This window comes from Aspergillus mulundensis (genome assembly GCF_003369625.1).
Source record: "Aspergillus mulundensis strain DSM 5745 chromosome Unknown scaffold_12, whole genome shotgun sequence".
NCBI lineage: Eukaryota > Fungi > Ascomycota > Eurotiomycetes > Eurotiales > Aspergillaceae > Aspergillus > Aspergillus mulundensis.
Genome location: NW_020797900.1, coordinates 1,237,809 through 1,255,336, shown reverse-complemented (window position 1 = coordinate 1,255,336; position 17,528 = coordinate 1,237,809). Strand labels below are relative to the sequence as shown.

General features: G+C 47.9%; 7 protein-coding genes across 7 annotated transcripts; 3 read left to right on the top strand and 4 right to left on the bottom strand.

The window, feature by feature from the left end:
- Positions 1–1,401: 1,401 nt before the first annotated feature.
- Positions 1,402–2,025, bottom strand: DSM5745_09687 (GrpB family protein; the record flags this gene model as incomplete). Its single annotated transcript, XM_026751703.1, has 1 exon — positions 1,402–2,025. The coding sequence occupies one exon, from the start codon at positions 2,023–2,025 to the stop codon at positions 1,402–1,404; it is 624 nt and encodes a 207-aa protein (XP_026600051.1).
- A 410-nt stretch (positions 2,026–2,435) lies between these two features.
- DSM5745_09686 (uncharacterized protein) lies at positions 2,436–4,203 on the bottom strand (the record flags this gene model as incomplete). Its single annotated transcript, XM_026751702.1, has 3 exons — positions 2,436–2,551; positions 2,617–2,701; positions 2,785–4,203. The coding sequence occupies 3 exons, from the start codon at positions 4,201–4,203 to the stop codon at positions 2,436–2,438; spliced, it is 1,620 nt and encodes a 539-aa protein (XP_026600050.1).
- Positions 4,204–5,564: 1,361 nt separating this feature from the next.
- Positions 5,565–7,899, top strand: DSM5745_09685 (fungal specific transcription factor domain-containing protein; the record flags this gene model as incomplete). The annotated part of the gene is made up of 3 exons (XM_026751701.1): positions 5,565–7,059; positions 7,121–7,327; positions 7,700–7,899. The coding sequence occupies 3 exons, from the start codon at positions 5,565–5,567 to the stop codon at positions 7,897–7,899; spliced, it is 1,902 nt and encodes a 633-aa protein (XP_026600049.1).
- Positions 7,900–8,291: 392 nt separating this feature from the next.
- DSM5745_09684 (putative Salicylate hydroxylase) lies at positions 8,292–9,941 on the bottom strand (the record flags this gene model as incomplete). The annotated part of the gene is made up of 6 exons (XM_026751700.1): positions 8,292–8,882; positions 8,946–9,314; positions 9,372–9,433; positions 9,488–9,639; positions 9,744–9,840; positions 9,899–9,941. The coding sequence occupies 6 exons, from the start codon at positions 9,939–9,941 to the stop codon at positions 8,292–8,294; spliced, it is 1,314 nt and encodes a 437-aa protein (XP_026600048.1).
- A 400-nt stretch (positions 9,942–10,341) lies between these two features.
- Positions 10,342–11,385, top strand: DSM5745_09683 (uncharacterized protein; the record flags this gene model as incomplete). The annotated part of the gene is made up of 5 exons (XM_026751699.1): positions 10,342–10,608; positions 10,691–10,863; positions 10,925–11,034; positions 11,089–11,225; positions 11,287–11,385. 5 exons carry the CDS (start codon positions 10,342–10,344, stop codon positions 11,383–11,385), a joined length of 786 nt encoding a protein of 261 aa, XP_026600047.1.
- Positions 11,386–11,629: 244 nt separating this feature from the next.
- Positions 11,630–12,677, bottom strand: DSM5745_09682 (putative Catalytic activity; the record flags this gene model as incomplete). The annotated part of the gene is made up of 2 exons (XM_026751698.1): positions 11,630–12,340; positions 12,414–12,677. 2 exons carry the CDS (start codon positions 12,675–12,677, stop codon positions 11,630–11,632), a joined length of 975 nt encoding a protein of 324 aa, XP_026600046.1.
- Positions 12,678–13,073: 396 nt separating this feature from the next.
- DSM5745_09681 (putative Alpha methylacyl-CoA racemase) lies at positions 13,074–14,795 on the top strand (the record flags this gene model as incomplete). The annotated part of the gene is made up of 1 exon (XM_026751697.1): positions 13,074–14,795. One exon carries the CDS (start codon positions 13,074–13,076, stop codon positions 14,793–14,795), a length of 1,722 nt encoding a protein of 573 aa, XP_026600045.1.
- Positions 14,796–17,528: the final 2,733 nt, after the last annotated feature.

The window sequence follows — 17,528 nt, the reverse complement described above, 5'->3', positions numbered from 1 at the left end:
TATACACTTACGAGCAGGAATCCCTTAGCTAACAAGAACGCCGAGCGGAGATCCTGTGACTCTCTTTCGAGAAGCTGAATGGTTGGTCTGCCGCCCCGTCATCGTCCACCCGCCGCCGTCCATTATTCCCCTGCATTTCCCCCGGGAAATGCGCCCGTCTTCTCCCCAACGCCCATGAGATTGAGAACTGACTTTCTCTTTCTATTTGAGTGGGACTGGGTCCGATCTTCCAGAAGGCCCCGGCGTCAGCACTTCCACGTCACAGCCTCACAGGAGGCCTGAGGGAGAATACTCCGAAGTCCGAATATGTCGGCACCATGGCTACTGTCATTCCCGTGGGAAACGCCGGGGTCTGAATGGACAATGCGGGGAATGGCCTGCTCATGCGCGGCGCGCCAAGGAGATGATCATCCCAGGTTTTCGGTTTCGCACATCGCGCATCTTACCACTAGGTATACTCTGTACTTGTTGGCCCTACCATACGGGGTAGCTAGACTACAACTAGCATATCTAGCTCCGAATATTGGACCCGGGCCCGAGCACCTCAACGACCACGGACATGTCCCTATTCTCTTTCCGGGACATGCCTGTTAGCTCAGCTAGTTTTAATATCGATGGCAGACACGCGATCATACTTTCCGCTCATTGGCCTAATATGCGTCTTTGTGTGTCATAGCATGTCCTCTCGAAGCAGGACAGCCCGACGCCATCTGTGTCAGAAGTGACTCTATTCATCACGCCATATTGTTCCTTAGCGATACCAAACACACAATACCAGTTTGTCTCAGCCGGATAGTGGCGGATACTGATGCACTCTTGTCTCCTCGCATGTGGCTTGACTCTTCCCCCTCACATAATCTTCCAAGGAATATTCTTGCCTTCCAGCGCCGAGATTGTGGTGATACAGAAAGTAGATGAACATTCCCGCGAGGTTCTCATTAGGTTATGTCCAAGACTGCAGATCCTCGAGTCCCTTTACCAGGTTGCTGCATTGGCGAAAGGTAACTGTCTCCGACTTGGAATCAGATCCACTTCGTTTCTTGGGGCCTGGGCCCCTACCCAATGACCAGGCCGCAGATATTCAGAAAACAAGCTGTATCTTGGCATTCATCTCCTGATTATCTATGTCTGAACCCTAGGTTTGCTCTAACTCCTATGTCCTTGCGTGCCTAGAAGGGGAGCTGTAGGTGGACGAGTGGTCAGGCATCGCAGCCGTCTCCTCCATGCATTCCTAATTATGACATGTCCGTGTGCCAGGCAAGCAAGACTGAAGCGTCAACGGATGAATTTTATGGCGGTAGAACTCGGTCGGCGGCGACAGTTTGACCAAGTACCTAATGCTAAGACACGGTCGAATTCTAGTTTCAGGTATGCCTGAATTGGCGATTTGCGAATTTCCATCTAGGTGTTCGTCGACTCATCCCCCAGCAACCCATGTGCCTCATACACCTTCTTCAAGATCTCCCTAATGACGGGCTCTTTCCGGTCATTATACTCCATCACCGTCTCCCCTGATTTGCGACTCTCATTTGCCGCCTGCCGTTTAATGTTGACATATAACTCCCTATCATCTTCATGCCTCGGGTCTTTCAGCCAGTCTCGAAAGAGCCTGTGCCTTACAACCTCAGGACTATCAGGCCCAAAGACATGGACGTTGGCATAAGGGTCGTCGCATCCAAACAGCCGGTGCTCATGCCACGTGGGCTCGCGGAGGAGGAACTGGAACCCAGCATTTTCAAGTGCGGGGACATACATTTCTTCTGCTGTGGGATCGGCGACAACTACATCGATATCAATGACAGCCTTTGCGGGCAAGTTGGGAACACTGGTGCTTCCAACGTGTTGGATGTAGAGAAGGTTGTCTTGAGATAATGCAGCTTCGATGCGTGCTTTGATGACAGCAAAGGCAGCGGGCCATTTAGGGTCGGGCTCGACGATCTCGATGCGCTTCTGGGGTCGCTTGGAGATTGTTTCGACGGCGGCAGGGTTGTAGGTGGTATGTTGGGTTATGGGGTTTGGTGCCATTTTGGTTTTTCACTTTGCGTAGTAGAGGGTACGGTAAGGTCGATGGATTGTTTCAGCCTAAGCTGGGAAGTCTACTGCTATAAATGCTTTCCATCCTGCTTTAGCGCTTACTTATGACTACGCCAGGCGCCCCGGAATACGAGCTTAACTCATTGTCATTAAGGCTGATATATATTTAGTGCCGGCTATAAAGGATGAGCCATCCATATCACCATGCCTGACTCTGAAAAAAAGCTTATTTAGCATGAATAAGTCTTGGATGGAAGGAAGTCAAGGGCCAATAGTATATGCAGCGAAACTTCCTTACATATACACGCCAAAGTCAGCAGAATATGAACCACTCCGCAGCCAGCAGTGGACGCTCATGAGGAGCTACAATTTGTTTGTAGAACAGTTGTCCAGACTTCTTTTTAAACCTTCAGCACAGTGTCTACGATTGCCGCACTTCGAATCAGATCTTCGTCTCTCATAGTTCGCCCGATGAGCTGGATATGGCACGGGGCACCCTCGACTTCTCCCGGTTTGTCTGTAGAGCAAGGTTAGTCGGTCATTAAAGCCACAATAATAATAGTATGTATTCTTTCAACTTACATTCCGGAGTATACTGAACGTCTCGAATAAACGCCGCATCTTTGGCGCTGTCAGCTTTGTCGAATGGGATGACGCAGGCGGGCAACTATGGCACGGTTAGTTTCAACTACTTAAAGGGAAAAGTTCGCTGACATGGTGTGCTGTGCTGCCTAAAGGCGCCTCACGTACGTTGAAGAGGTTGCAGAACACCGTATATGTGGCCACGCCGTATGTATCGTGTGGAACCGCACAGCTCTGATAAGCAGGCCCAATGATAACGTCCAGCTTGTTGTCCACAAATACACGCCTCATAGCAGTCAGCAGACGGGCTTTCGCAACGTTGAGATCGTACAGCTCCAGAAGTTGAGGCTCAGGGGCGCGCCCTTCGAGGTCGTATGTGGATTGCAGAGACGGGATGAAGGGCTCATTACCCCTAGTAACGTATGCCAATGCAGTCCGGTCGGGATCCATATTGAAGAGTCGGGAGGCAATGTCCTTGGCGGTTGATATGGATGGCATCTGATCGGATATATCGACCAATGTATGTCCGGCGGCTTCAAGTTTGTTGAGTGCGGTCGCAATTGCACGTTTCATTGGGGGGTGTAGCGGGTAGAGGGCATCTTCTCCCAACACGCCGACTCGGAGGAATGGGTTCTGGTTAACACCTACCCGCCAGGGGATATCTAACGCATTGTCATCAATATTTGAAGGACTGGAGCCGAGAACTACTTTCAGCAGTAGCTCGGCGTCCCTGAGCGTGTGGCAGAGCGGGCCAGCAGACGGGACAATGCTCGCCGTCCCGGGCCTTGCAACAGAGGTTATACCGCCATAAGGGACTCGGTTTGCAGAGGGTTTGAATCCAATAACTCCGCAACATAGTGCTGGTACGCGGATCGACCCTGCGATATCTGTTCCGAGTCCGAGCAGCGATCCCCGCATGGCGAGCAGTGCTCCCTCCCCACCGCTGCTGCCACCAGCTGTAAGCGACAAACGATGGGGATTAAGCGTCCGGCCAAAGATGTTATTATGCGTATCGAGCGTCATCATCGTCTGTGGAATGTTGGTCTTAACATAAAGCACTGCCCCAGCCGCGAGTAAGATGTCCACCAAATTACTATTGTTTTGGTTTGCGGGCCGATCCAGGAAAGACACAAATCCCATGGTCGTTGGAACGCCTGCAATGTTATAGCATTCCTTAAGACTGATCGGAAGACCGTGTAGAGGGCCCAATGTGTTTCCCGTGGCCAGAAGATAATCATCCAACTCCCGAGCCCTGCGAAGAGCAGTTTCGAAAAACATCTCCGTGAGACATGAGGTCAGCTGCTGGGCGATCGCTGCACGCTTGCAGAATGCGGTGGTCACCTCAACGGCGGAAAATTCGCGAGACGCAAGCTTCTCGAGCAGGGCAGTTGCATCGAATGATTCAGTAATATCACTCTCCCTGGGCGATAGGATCCCGCAGCGGCGCGGAATATCGAGAACGGACTCGTGACTATCCTGCGAGCACACGTCAGAATAGGATAATGGCAGGCGCCATTCCACGGGGATATTGTCCTGCGTCTCCGATACTTTGGCTTTGGCTTTTTCCTGCCACGTACTTTGTGGCATCTTGGTAAACGGCCGCGAGAAGCAACCAATATAGGAGGGCGATTTCAAATCCTAGTCTCAAGGGAAAGCGCCCAGATTTCCATGCCTAGAGATTATTTTATCACGTATTTGAAGGTAACTTACCGCTGGATTGGATTGAGAAGTCCGTCTGCTTGCTGGCTCCCATTCGACAATCCTTAGGTGCGTTGAACGAATCGGATGTTGCGCGGAGATTGCGGGGAAGGCGAATGGGGCGTTGGATATACAGAATTAATTTTTATCTTTGGAAAGAGCAACACACCAAAGCCAGTCTCGCGGATGTTGGTCGGGAAGGAGCACTCTGACCGGCCCAAGGCAGTAAATCCCATGATCCCGCAATGCGCATTCCACCTTTTCAACAATCCTCGGTAGGCACCTCCTTAAAGACAAGCTGAGAGAGTTCTTTTAGAACCGAGAACCTGTCCAAGGGACCAGCTCCCCCTTCTCCTAGACCGCTTCCTGAATTACAGAAACCTGAATTCGCTCACGCGGTCTAGCCTCTTGCTGACCTGCGAGTGAGACATGCGTTCCTGTAAATGTCCTCCAGTCGCGCAGCGTTATCGGAGCCTCCACCAACTGGGCTCATGGTCGATTCTGAACGCTTGACGCCGGAGGGGAGTGGAGTATAAGGTCGTTGGTTCTCCGGTTCATAATGGGAGACTGGCAGAGCAGCCTATAACAAGTAGCGATAAGGATCTGTAAAATGCCAGGGACTGCTCCAATCGTGTGGAGCAGACTGCCTTTCAGCAGCAGCATCCTCCTAAACCATAGCTTCTTATCAGCATTCTCCACACCCCGCTTTGCAATAGCGGCACTGGAGCGGAAGAGATGAACAGCAGCAAATCCCTCATTTCGAGGTCGCCACAATATGTCGCTGTCTTTCGCATGTCCGAGCGCCAAACCCGCAGAACTCCTCCCTCTACTCCTCCTTTGACCTCAATGGCTCCGACAGCACCTCACCAGCCGGGGAATACTGCGCAGACGTTCCGACCAGACGGGCCGCTTGCAAAGCGGCGGCGTGTTGCTCTGGCGTGCAGCGCATGCCGTGCCCGAAAATCAAAGTGAGCAAATCTACGGGATGAGTGGCATTGTTAGAGGCTTGGACATTGAGCTAAACGGAAATCCCTGTCAGATGCGATGGGCGGCGGCCGTCTTGCTCAACATGCGCCTCTCTTGAAATTGAGTGCTTGTACGAACCATCCGAGTCGACAACGAATGTCCTCGTGCGCAAAGAATATGTCTCAGATCTAGGACAGCGCCTCAAAGACGTCGAGCGGGTGTTGCAGCGACATGACGACCTTCTAACAGGGCACCTATCTGCGTGCTCCCCAAACAGCCAACAAATGTCCACTGGACGGATTGACGATCGCTCGAGCATCAGCACTCTCGGTCGACTGCATGACGGGATTCATCTTCAGCCGCTCAATGTCGACGATCCAACCTCAGACGACACCAACACAGATGGCCTCGCACTCGGGTTTGTAGAGGAAACTACTCCGGTATTTTATGGCGATTCGTCAAGCATTGTATTCACGCGGTGTCTCCTCGAAGCCATCGCAGTGGTTTCAAAGCCCAAGGAGAGCAAGGACACCCCGATAAAGGCAGCATGCGAGAGGAATGGCGCTTCAGACCGCAATCCCGCACCAGTGGCTCAGCCTCAGTCACCGTCAGTCGTGGAGTCGCCTAGGGACATGGCTTCCTCGCCCACGGCACAGCCTTCGGAGGGAGAGATGGATGCGCTATTGTGCACGTACTTTAGTGGCTACGGCTGTCTGTTTGCCTTCCTGCATGAGCCCACATTTAGAGAGACTTACAATGAGTGCAAGGCAAATGGCTTCGTCAAGGCTCGAAGAGGCTGGCTCGGTCTGTTGAATATGACATTTGCAATGGCTGCCCACATCGATCAAGCAGCAGACACCTCTGCAAAGTATCGCTTCAAAAGGTCGTACGTTTTCTTCCAACGGGCTGTATCTCTCTGCAGTGAGATGTGCACGCGCACAATCAGCCTCGACATTGTACAATACCTTCTGCTAGCTGCGCTATATCTCCAGGGGACACAGAGACCCATCCAAGCGTGGACGGTGCATGGGATGCTGGTACGAACAGCGATGGCCCTAGGCCTACATTCTGAGAAATCGAGTCAGGGACTCCACCCGGTGCAACAAGAAGTTCGTCGCCGTACCTGGCTTACAATATACTGCCTGGATAAAATTCAAAGCGTTCAATGCGGACGTCCGCCAGCGATACCGGATGAATACATCGTGGTTAAGATGCCATCACCGTGGCCTACCACCGTGGATACGGAACGAGACCAGGTGAATGACGTAGACAATCAGACCGCATTTATCGATGCTACTGTGCGCTTGCTCCAAGTCGTTGGTCAGTCTATTAGGACACAGTACGGGCAGAACCTAGGGCTGCGGGATCATGAGGTCGACGACAGTACGGCAATACAGGCGGCCAGCGTGGTTCGACAGGAGCTCCGACGATGGGCATGTAGTTTGCCACCATCGCTTGCTATCTGTGGAGCTGGATCGTGTATTTTCTCGGAAGAGGAAAGCAGCGAGTCCATCCGGATGCGCGTCATTCTCACGCTGCGGTATCACTTTGTGAATATCCTAATCCACCGCCCACTACTCTGCGCCACCCTCCGCTATCTGACTATCAATGCGCCGCCGGTGGGAGCTCCATTGCCGTATAGAATGCAGCTTGCAATGGCGGAAGCCCACGAGTGCATTCGTTCTGCGGAGGAGACAATCGAAATAGTCCATACGGTTATGAGCGGATCCAGCCCTTCCTACACCAAGCTGGATGTTTGGTTCTTCACTTTGTTCCACGGTATGTGCCGCTGTACTCGTGTACCTCCAACGCCAGTGTGGTATTTATTCACTTCAATTAGTATTCAACGCTGCTTTGATAATCATCGGGCGTTCCGTTTTGGAACAACATAGGGTCTATGTCAACGACGGTGCCTCATCTGCAAGCTCGGCCCAGTACTACCTCAACCAATCCGTAGAGGCTCTCGATAAGCTCGATATTGAAAACCGCTTGGTACGCAACTGCGCCAAGGTTATTAGGCGGCTTGCCCAGCCCCAGAATGGCAAAGGTTAGTCTAGGGATGGTAAAATGTCGTCACAAAACGGACTGTGACCGACACAGCGAAATGTCAATGTTTTTTATGACGGTCAGAGACGACATACACGTGACTGAAAGTGGATTAAAACTGACCAATCAAAAGGCGCTAAACCTAGCTATTAGCCTTCCATTTTAGGGCTAGTGCGTATATATGCCGCGGGAGCTAGACCCCTTTTGATATGCCAAGCGCCAATCTGACGACCTTGTTTTGCTGTGACCGTCACACTGGTCATTTTGGTGGTCACAGACGGTCAGACATATGTCGACTACCACCCCTAGGTTAGTCGGCCCACGAGTTTATTTGCCACGATGCTCTCCCATAACAGCTGACATGATACCACAGGCGAGGGCCCTACCCCTGCCGAGCAATATCCTCCTGTAAACCACCATATAGTTCAATTTGAAAACGAGGGAGACCTGTCGTCCTTGGGGCTTCCATCCCTTTCCGACCTGGACATCGTCCAGTTCTCGAGCGGCGAGATGATGGGCAACGGGTTTGGCGAAACGTCCTTGAGCTTGGACCAGCTATACTCTGACTATTAGACCAATTCTTTCGTGGCTTTGGTTTTGGTTCTCTTCCTTGAAAGGTGTCAAACAGCTAGAGTATATGATGCGATACATACAAGCCTTGTTGCGAGGATGCAGATTACGGAATCCATACAGAGTTATATCGTCTCTAGCGATGTAGTAGATGTGCGCCAGTACTAGAGGCGCACGAGTTTATTCGGTCAATATAGGCAACAACCCAACAGCGACAACAAAACGCAATTCGTAAGTGCAGGTCCATGAAACACCGAACTATCTTCTCAAATTCTCAGGATTTCTAGCCCTCAAATCTTAGCCCTATGGAAAACAAGGTGTTCCGTCAGCATCAAACTTCCTGGCAGCCCATCGGGGAAAAGTCATCTCAGATAGGACAGGGTCAAGGTCATAACTTACGCATTCAACGCCTCATCCATCTTCCGGAACGCGGTCTGAACATCGCCTGCCAAGTCATGGAACCAAATCCAATCAAACCAAGCATCCTGCAGCTTACCAGCAATCGTCTCCATCTGCCGCCCCGTCTCCGGATGCTGGAATTGTAACATGTGGCCCATTTCGTAAGCGCGCTCTAGCTGCATTTGAGCACGCGGCCGCCGAATCGCGTCGTAAGCTGAAAACCCAGCTCTAATATACGGCCCCAGTGCTGCGCCTTTGTCGGGCGTGCTGTAGATCTTGCCGAGCACGTTCGAGAGAATCAACGAGTCTTCCAAGCCTTGCCCCGCGCCGGCGGCCTGGAAGGGGAGTGATGCGTGGGCGCTGTCGCCGAGGAGGACGACGCGGTCTCGGTAATAGGTTGATGTGTAGCGGTGGTGGAAGAACCCCCACTTCACGGGCATGGCTTTCTTTAGTAGGCGGCGGAAGCGCTCGTCCACTCCCGGTCCTTCGAAGTCTGCCATCATGGCCTCGTGGCTGATTCTCTGTGATACAATGTTCGGAAACTCCCACGGCTTGTCGTCAAGGGCGCAGAGGAGAAAGTTGAATTCCTTCGATGCGTGAGACGTCAGAACAGTCCAGTGTGGAATTGGTGGATAGTGATGGGAACTTACATCACCCTTCGAGATCAGATACGTGACACAGCACCGTTTGTCGCCGACGTACATCTTCGCTACGTTGGTGAGCTCCTCGCCGAAGATCTCGTTGGCTTCAGATGTCGGGATCACGCCTCGGTAGCAGTAGGAGTCGGCGTACACGGGCGCCACCTGGCTCGGATACAACGGTCCCAGGACGTGCTCTCTCACCATACTCTTGATTCCATCGGCGCCGACTAAGACACTGGCTTCGGCGACCTCGCCGTCTGCGAATTTCAACACGACCCGGTCCGGATGCTGTTCAATTTCCTTCAGGCATTTGCTGAAGCGGACATTCTCGATGGGTATGAAGCTGGTCATGATTTGGAGGACTGCGACGCGGTGGGCCTAATAAGAGTTAGAACAGAAACTACCTGCATTACGAAGCAGATGGCGGTCACAAACACCTCTGCGGACATAGTCTGGGTGGCCCCAGGCTGACTTTCCTCGCCACGGCTCGTTGAGACCTGTGAAGGTTAATCAGGACTTTCAAGGAAAGCGACGAGATGAGCTTCCCGTACCAAGACCCTCTTCCAAGAGCATGCCCTCGTAGTAAATATCCTGAGGGTGGCCGGGCATATTGCCCATGCAAACCTTATCAAATTCGGCACGGAATCCCTCCTCGATCATGTCCAGCGCCAGATCGCCATTGGGCCCGAATCCAATGCCCGCTCTATTCGGTTGCTGCTGTCAGAAGAAGAGATACTATGACTACCTCAAACACAACGAAAGGGGAGAAGAGATAAAGGGGATATGCATTTGGGGAAGAAGCCTTACCCGACAACGGAGTACTCATCTGCTGCTTCGTAGATTGTATAGGGGACCCCTTTCTTCTCCAGGCCCATCGCCAGGGCAAGACCTCCAATCCCCGCGCCTGTGCTCAGTCGCGGATTAGTACTGAGACAAGGTAGCTCTGCGTCATGGAGACCTACCGACAATGGCAACTTGCAAGTCTTTGATAGTATCTTTCGCCATGATGCGGTATCAGCAATGGGTCTTCGCGCAGCTGGGAGGAACAAGTTGATGTGAAACCCTAATCTTGCTGTATGATACCCCCTCCCCCCACCTCCCCCACCCCCAAGATATATGCCCGGACACGACGCTCTGGAGAAGAGCGATCCGCGTCCATCAAACCATCAGCGCGATAAGCCCAGGGCCGCGAGGCAACGACAGGATGCGGGTCCCACCAAGCCCGGCGCTTGTGTAGGGCAACACCCTCCCGACGCTTCCCCGACTCCCCGCGCGCGGGGATCACTGCGGAACAACCATGGACGTGTGCCGATGCGGTGCGCGTATAACCAGACGCCAATAGCTGGATATTGACTTGAAGCTCAGATCATACGAGAAGCCTAGTCCTGGCACTTGGCAAAGCACCATGAGCACCGTCGAAGATCCTGTTCTCGCCAAACCCGCCGGGCTCTGCTGCCTCCGGGGCTCTATTCACTCCGGGGAGCCAGCAGGCAAGGTGATTCAGATTGGAGGCGTCGACACGTATGTCGCCACGCCGGATGAAAAAACGGCCAACGGGCACGTCCTCCTGTTCTTCCCTGATGCGTTCGGCCTGCACATTAACAATTTCCTCATGATGGATGCGTTCGCTGCTTCCGGGTACCTGACACTGGGTGTTGATTATTTCGCTGGGGTATGTCTCCCCTGCAGATTTTGAGGCATGCCTGCATATTTGGAGAAAGAGGCTTACGCGGCTGATATTTATTGTGCCATAGGATCCCATTTGGAAACATTCGCAGAATCCCTTGAATGATCCAAACTTTGCCTTTGAGAGTTGGAAGAACAAGCACATGGCCTCCACGGATAGTATTTCGGCAAAATGGGTTAAAGACGTCGAGGCAGCTTACGGCAAAGACGGGCAGGTGAAGTTCGTTGCCGCAGGACATTGGTTCGTCGTATTCTGCTTCTCCCAATCCCAGGCACAGACAGACTGACACCTTGTTCACCAGCTGGGGCGCACGGTTCGTGTGCACCCAACTCTTCAAAGACGGAATCTGCAAAGCGGGAGCGATTGCCCATCCATCGTTCATGAACCAAAGCCATGTGCGCAATATTGAAGGTGAGAGCTATTCCCCAAAACGGATGAACTGGTCAGCATGCTGATTAGTCTTAGCACCCATTCTATTCTCCGTCGCGAATGTAGACAGCCTCTTTATGGCTGAGCAACGCAGTAAAGCAGTTGAAATTATGACAGAGGGAAAGAAAAAGTTCAACATGCAGGTTTTCTCCAACGTTGGGCATGGGTTTGCGGTAAGTTTGGCAGGTTTTTCCCCCCTAAAAACTCATGATGCATGCTAATCAATACATCTAGTCACGGGCATTCTTGTCTGACCCGTATGAGAAGTGGGCGAAGGAGACGTCATTTAAGAGTTTTGTCGACTGGTTCGAGTTTTGGCTTTCGGCTGCGTGAAATGACCTGTCACTTTTGTCGTCCGGTTGGTAAATAATATGTATGAGAAGCTTTTATTTCCACATTTACTGAAACCAAGCCTCTCTAATATATTGCTCACCCGGCAATCAAGCCAACGATACCGCATGGATACCAGGCCTTTCAAATGTCGTATAAATGATGATGACACGATAATAGCAGCGTTTTAAGCGATACACCTCAAAGGTCGCATTAGATGGCATGCAATTTAGTTGATGGGCAAGTATTACAAAGACTGTCTACCGTACACCGACGCGTCTTGGGATTTCACTTCCAGCAACTGTAACAACATCTGATCTCTCTGCGCCGTGACACGACCCCAGTCAACGGACCCCAACCACTTCGACGCTTCCTTATTCAGAACAGAGAGCCGTTCCTCACTCCAGTCGAAACGGTGTTCCAGCATATCCTCCTCCCAACCCCGAATTGCAGGCCCAAGCCGTTCAGTGCGCTGCGCAAACCCATTCGGACCTCCGCCGCCACCGAGCGAATTTGTCACAAATGGACCGGTCAACGCCCATCTCAGACCTGGCCCTGAGGTCACTGCCGTGTCAAGATCCTCGGCCGATACAATTCCTCGACTAACGAGGCTGTATGCTTCGCTGTTAATCGCAGCCTGCAGACGATTGGCGACGAAACCGGGGACCTCGCGGCGAAGCAGAATGGGATTCTTGCCAAGGGACTTGTAGAAGTCCATTGCCGTGTCTATCGTGCTCGTGCCGGTTCCCGGGTGAGGGACAACTTCGACGAGGGGGACGAGATGTGGCGGGTTGAATGGATGGCCAACGAGTATGCGGCTCGGGGCTTTGCCGCACAGCTTGATAAAGCCAGACGCAGGGAGACCGGAAGAAGACGATGAGATCACGACGCTAGGTCTGGTGTATCGATCTAGTTCTTCCATGAGCCTTTGCTTGAATTCGGGGCGCTCCGGTCCATTCTAGAGTGGTATTCAGATCAGTCATGCCACTTTGGTGCGATTGCTTTCAAGCCTGCGGCCAGTCGCTACAAACCTCTTGCACGAAATCGACTTCTCCTAAGGTCGACTCCAGGTTATTAACAAACATGTAGTTCTGTGCCCACGCATCTTCTTGGTCGGGGTTGCATGATTTCAACGCAGTCCATGTACCCTGAAGGTATTTGTTGAAAGCATCCTGCGCGCCTTCAGCAGGATCAAAGATAATAACGTTCAGGCCCCGAGAAAGGAAGAGACACGCCCAACTGGCGCCGATAACGCCGCAGCCAATGACGGCAACCGTTTTGATGTCTTCTGGCATGGTGGATGTTATGATGGGAATGCGCGCCTTCTGGCAGACACGGACACTTGGCTCCGGGATATGCATGGCCACATTTCAACGGAGTCCCCTGCTTTAAGACACAGTTGTGTGCACTGTAAGGCAAACAGAGCGCAGCTTGCACGCAGATCGCACATGTGCTATACGTGGTTAGTGTTAGGGAATCGGGTAACGCTGCTCCCCTTAATAAGTGTCCCGGAGATTCCCCGAGATCCCCGATTGGGCAAGACGGTAACCATCATTACGGTAGGTATTAGCAAGTCCAGTGTATAATCCGAGGGTTACTTGTGATCTTGGGGGTGCAGTGATACAAGTGCTCTTGCTGCCAAACCTAGCAGTTGACTTCTCTTATTCATGAAGGTTTATCTACCGTACATCATGGCCACTGCTCCGTCAACAGAGTCGCGGGACAACTATGGCCCTGGGACGTATGTTGACATTAGTTTCACGCCAGTTCCAGAAGAATGTAGACGACTGTTAAAGGTCTTCGCTGCAAAGACGCCCGGATTTACGCAGGATCAGGCTCTGTTGGACGGAGTGAAATTTGAGGGCGATGATCTCCCCTGCATCCCCGGACCGATCAAAGCACAAGCTATAACTGCAGTGCTCCATGCAATGGTTGGTATCGTGGGTCTTGAAATGCTTCATCTTCGCGGTGAAACTACCAGCAAGACAACGTACGTCAACACGAACCACGCAGGACTGTATCCAGCCACTCCGGGGTTGGTGACAGTCGACGGACAGACAGGACCGGCCGTCATCGCGCTGCCAACCGTGCCTCAATGGGATAAAGACCGCCAATCGGGCTCTCCTTTAGTCTATCGGTCGACAGCCATCTACCCGACCGCTGATGATGGCATGTGGTTCCAGCTCCATGGCTCGCTTGACTCGTGGACCATGCTACAGAGGATCGGCATCACGAGGGACGCTGAAGCAACCGTGCGATCCAATGATGATGCTTACAAGTTGATTGGTGATCGCGTGAAAACTTATCGTGCGCGGGAGTTGGAACAGCTCATGCTTGAGCACGGCCTCTCAGGCTCGATAGTCCTCTCACCCGAGAGCTGGCGACGCACGGAAATGGGCAAGTCCCTCGCGCGCCATCCACTGGTCAACTATGCTAAACGCGGTGATGCTTCCACTCTCCCGCCGACGCCACCACCCAAGCTAGCCGATAAACGCCCTTTAGCTGGAATCAAAGTTGTCGAACTAGCGCGAATCATTGCGGCGACGGCCGCTGGCGCTGCGCTGGCATCAATGGGAGCCGAGGTCATCCGGGTCAACTCGTCCAAACTCAAGGATTACACTCCTGCGCAGCCTTCCTCTCTAATGGCCGGCAAGGCCACAATTGACCTAGATCTGGATGATCCCGCTGACCATGCGCGCCTGACGCAGCTTTTCGAAGAAGCCGATGTCATCATCCAAGGCTACCGCTTAGGCTCTTTCGCACGCCGGGGCTTCGGTTTCGAGGACGCTCAAAAGATGGCAGAGAGGCGTGGCAGAGGCATCGTTTACGTTGACGAGAACTGCTACGGTCCGGACGGCTACTACGCAGAGCGTCCCGGATGGCAGCAAGTGGCCGATGCTGCCGTGGGAAGCTCATACGTGATGGGTCAAGCATTCGGCTGCCCAAGGGGGCAGGGTGTCCTTCCCAGCCTGCCTATCTCCGACATGTCGACGGGCATTCTCACGGCGCTAACTATCATGTGTGGTCTCCGCGACCGCGCAAAGTTCGGTGGCTCCTATCACGGCCATGTCGCACTTGCCGGGTATAATATGGCGACACTTGATCCAGATGTTGGACTATACCAACATGAGGTCGTACAGCGGATTCAGACTAAGTATTGCTTCATCCCATGGTCCAGCGATGTACATGTGGCGCCGCTGTACTACAACATCATCAAGGCCTGGGATGACAACAGCGACCTAGTCAAGGACGACGACTACTACGTGCACTTTTCGAACTCGGTGTTTGGCGCCGACTTGCGCGTCCTTGCACCTTTGATTAAGTATTCTAAAGAGGAGACGACGCCCAGGTGGACGAGTCCGCCAGTTCCCTTCTGCCACCACGAATTTCGATCATTTTCCCACTCGGTCTAGACAGCGCTTGTAGGAAGATCCTATGAATGTCAGTGCCAGCATGGCTCTATTTGCCCAATACAGGGTAGCTTCTTGCAATCAGAGGACATTTCTTCTTTTCTTGACTAGAAATTCTATGGATATGCATCCAGTCGTTCGTATTTTCTGTAGCTCAACAGATGTGCACTTCTTGAAGAATTCAACCTGCATCAATCGCCCTATTCCAAGAGCCCCTCCTGACGATTGTGTAATATTGTTCCCATCCATCATCTGGACAAACACCGGTTCATCGCCATGGCCTAAGATGATGAGTCACCATCACTCTCAAGCTCCAAAGTATCCCTACTCTTTGTAGCGAAATGATGCTATCGCCTCAAACCAAAGCACTTAGGCGACGGCCACACCGGTTCTGATTGGGCGGGGAAAGCGCGTATGTGCGGAATATACCTGGAGCATGGTGGGCGTCTGCCCTGGCTACCCTTGCCCCAAACCGCCCTTCATAGCCATCTGCCCAGTTAGGAAATGGTTGCTAAACGTACGGGTACAGGTATATATGATGGAGAATCCATGCTTGCGCCGCTTGCCTCTTTCCCCACGTTTTCTTTGCCATACCTACCACAACCATCATCATTGTTAACAATGTATGAGGCCCTTTGTATACCGTACTAACTAGTAAAGCTATTAATTAAATATTATCTAAGAAAATAAAAAAAAAGCAAGTTGTTTATTAAAAGCTAGAGCTACCTAGGGGTTTATATAAATAATTTAAGCCTTTAAAAACTTATTAGTGGCCTAATTTTTTTACTAAAATAATAAGGTATTAAGCGCCTTACTTTTTTATACTAATACGGCATGTAAAGGTGTTAATAAATAAAAACTTTATTAAAATAAAAAATTTTTATTTTTAGCTAACACACCCCTTTAACGCCTACTAAATACTAAAAATAAGGCTAGAGATATTTACTAAACTAAGTATTTTAATAAATTTATAGTATTATTATTTAGTAAATAGCTTAATAAGGCTATTTATAATTATTTAATTTATAAAAGTTTATTTAATTTTAAGATTTTTATACTAAACTTTTTATTAAAGCYATAAGTTATAAATATTAATATATTAAAGTTTTAATTAAAGCTAGATATTAAAGCTAATAAAAATATTAATAATTTATTTATTATTATATTAAACCAAGAAATAGTATTAAAAATTAAATTATATTAAATTAAAAACCTAGTRCTATTAGTAAGTTATTTTAAAGGCCTTAAATAAAGTAAGTAATTTTATTTTAATTATTAAAGTTATAATTAAGTACTACTTTATAACTTTTTATTTAATTAAATTATTATATAATTTATAAATATAGCCTATATTAAAAAAGTAATTAAATTAATTAATAAAGGTTATATTAAAGTAGGCCTTATAAAAATTATATACCTTTAAAATAAGCTTATTTTTAAAGCTATTTAAACTAAAGTATTTAAGGGCTATAAAGCATGTATTATAAAAATAAAAAATAAGTTAATTTATTATATATTAATAATAATTCACTAGATTAACCAGGTATTTTAATAATTAATTAATAATATAAAAAATATTTAAATAAGTAAGCATGCTTGTATATTTAACTAAGTTAACTTTAAACCTTATTTTTTTAATTTATTAAGATATAGTAATACTAGAGTTTAAATAAAGCTTATTAAAAAAAAATATTTTTAAAAATTAAATTATTATATTTAAGTAAAATTAATTTATAATTACTTTAATATAAAAGTTTTAATATAACCACACCTTATGCTTTTTTTTATTTTAAATAATTTAAACTTTTAAAAATTATTTTACTTTATTAAAATACTAAAGCTTGTACTTTATTACTAGTTTTTTTTTAAAAGTAGTTATAATAACTTAGCCTTTTTTAATAAAAAGGTTTATAATAATAATATTATTTATATAAATAAAAAAAAATTATAAACTTACTAATATAAAAGCACTTTTTTTTAAAAATTATAATAAAGCTAAATTTTTATAATATTATAGCTAAATTAAGTTATTAAAAATAAAAAAACTTTTAAAATTTATAAATAATCTTAAGGGCCTTTAGTAACTTATCCTACTATTTATAATTATTTAAAAAATAAAAATATACTACTTTTTTAAAAGTAATATTAAAAAATATATTAATAGTATTTTTTTAATTAAAATTAAGGTTAAAAATAACTATAAATATTATAAAAGCTTTAAAAGCCCTTGCTAAAATAGTTATTACTTAATTTTTTTAAAAAAAATTTAGTTTTAAATCTCTATATATATAAATTTAGGCTTTAGCTTTAATAAAGTAGCTATTAATATTAAGTTTATAAATAAAAATTTATAATAAAGGGATTAACTTATTTATTTTTATTTTTTATTTATTTACCACTTTTTATATTTTTATTTTATAAAAAGCTTTTAATTTAAGATTTATAGCCTCCAGGAACTTATTATAAAATAAATAATTTTTAAAATTATTTTAATATTTAAAAAAAAGGTAAATTATTTTAATAAAGCTATTTTTTTACAGGGTTTTAATAAAAAGTAAAAAAAATAAATTAAATATAGTTAAGGTTATTTAAATTATTTAAAAAAGTATTATTTAAATTTAAATTATATATATAATTATTAGTATTATATTATTTATGCCTGCGCCTAGATATTTTAAAAAAAAAGCTAAAATTATTAAAGTTTTACTTTTTAAGCGCGCTAAGCTTAAAGGCTAA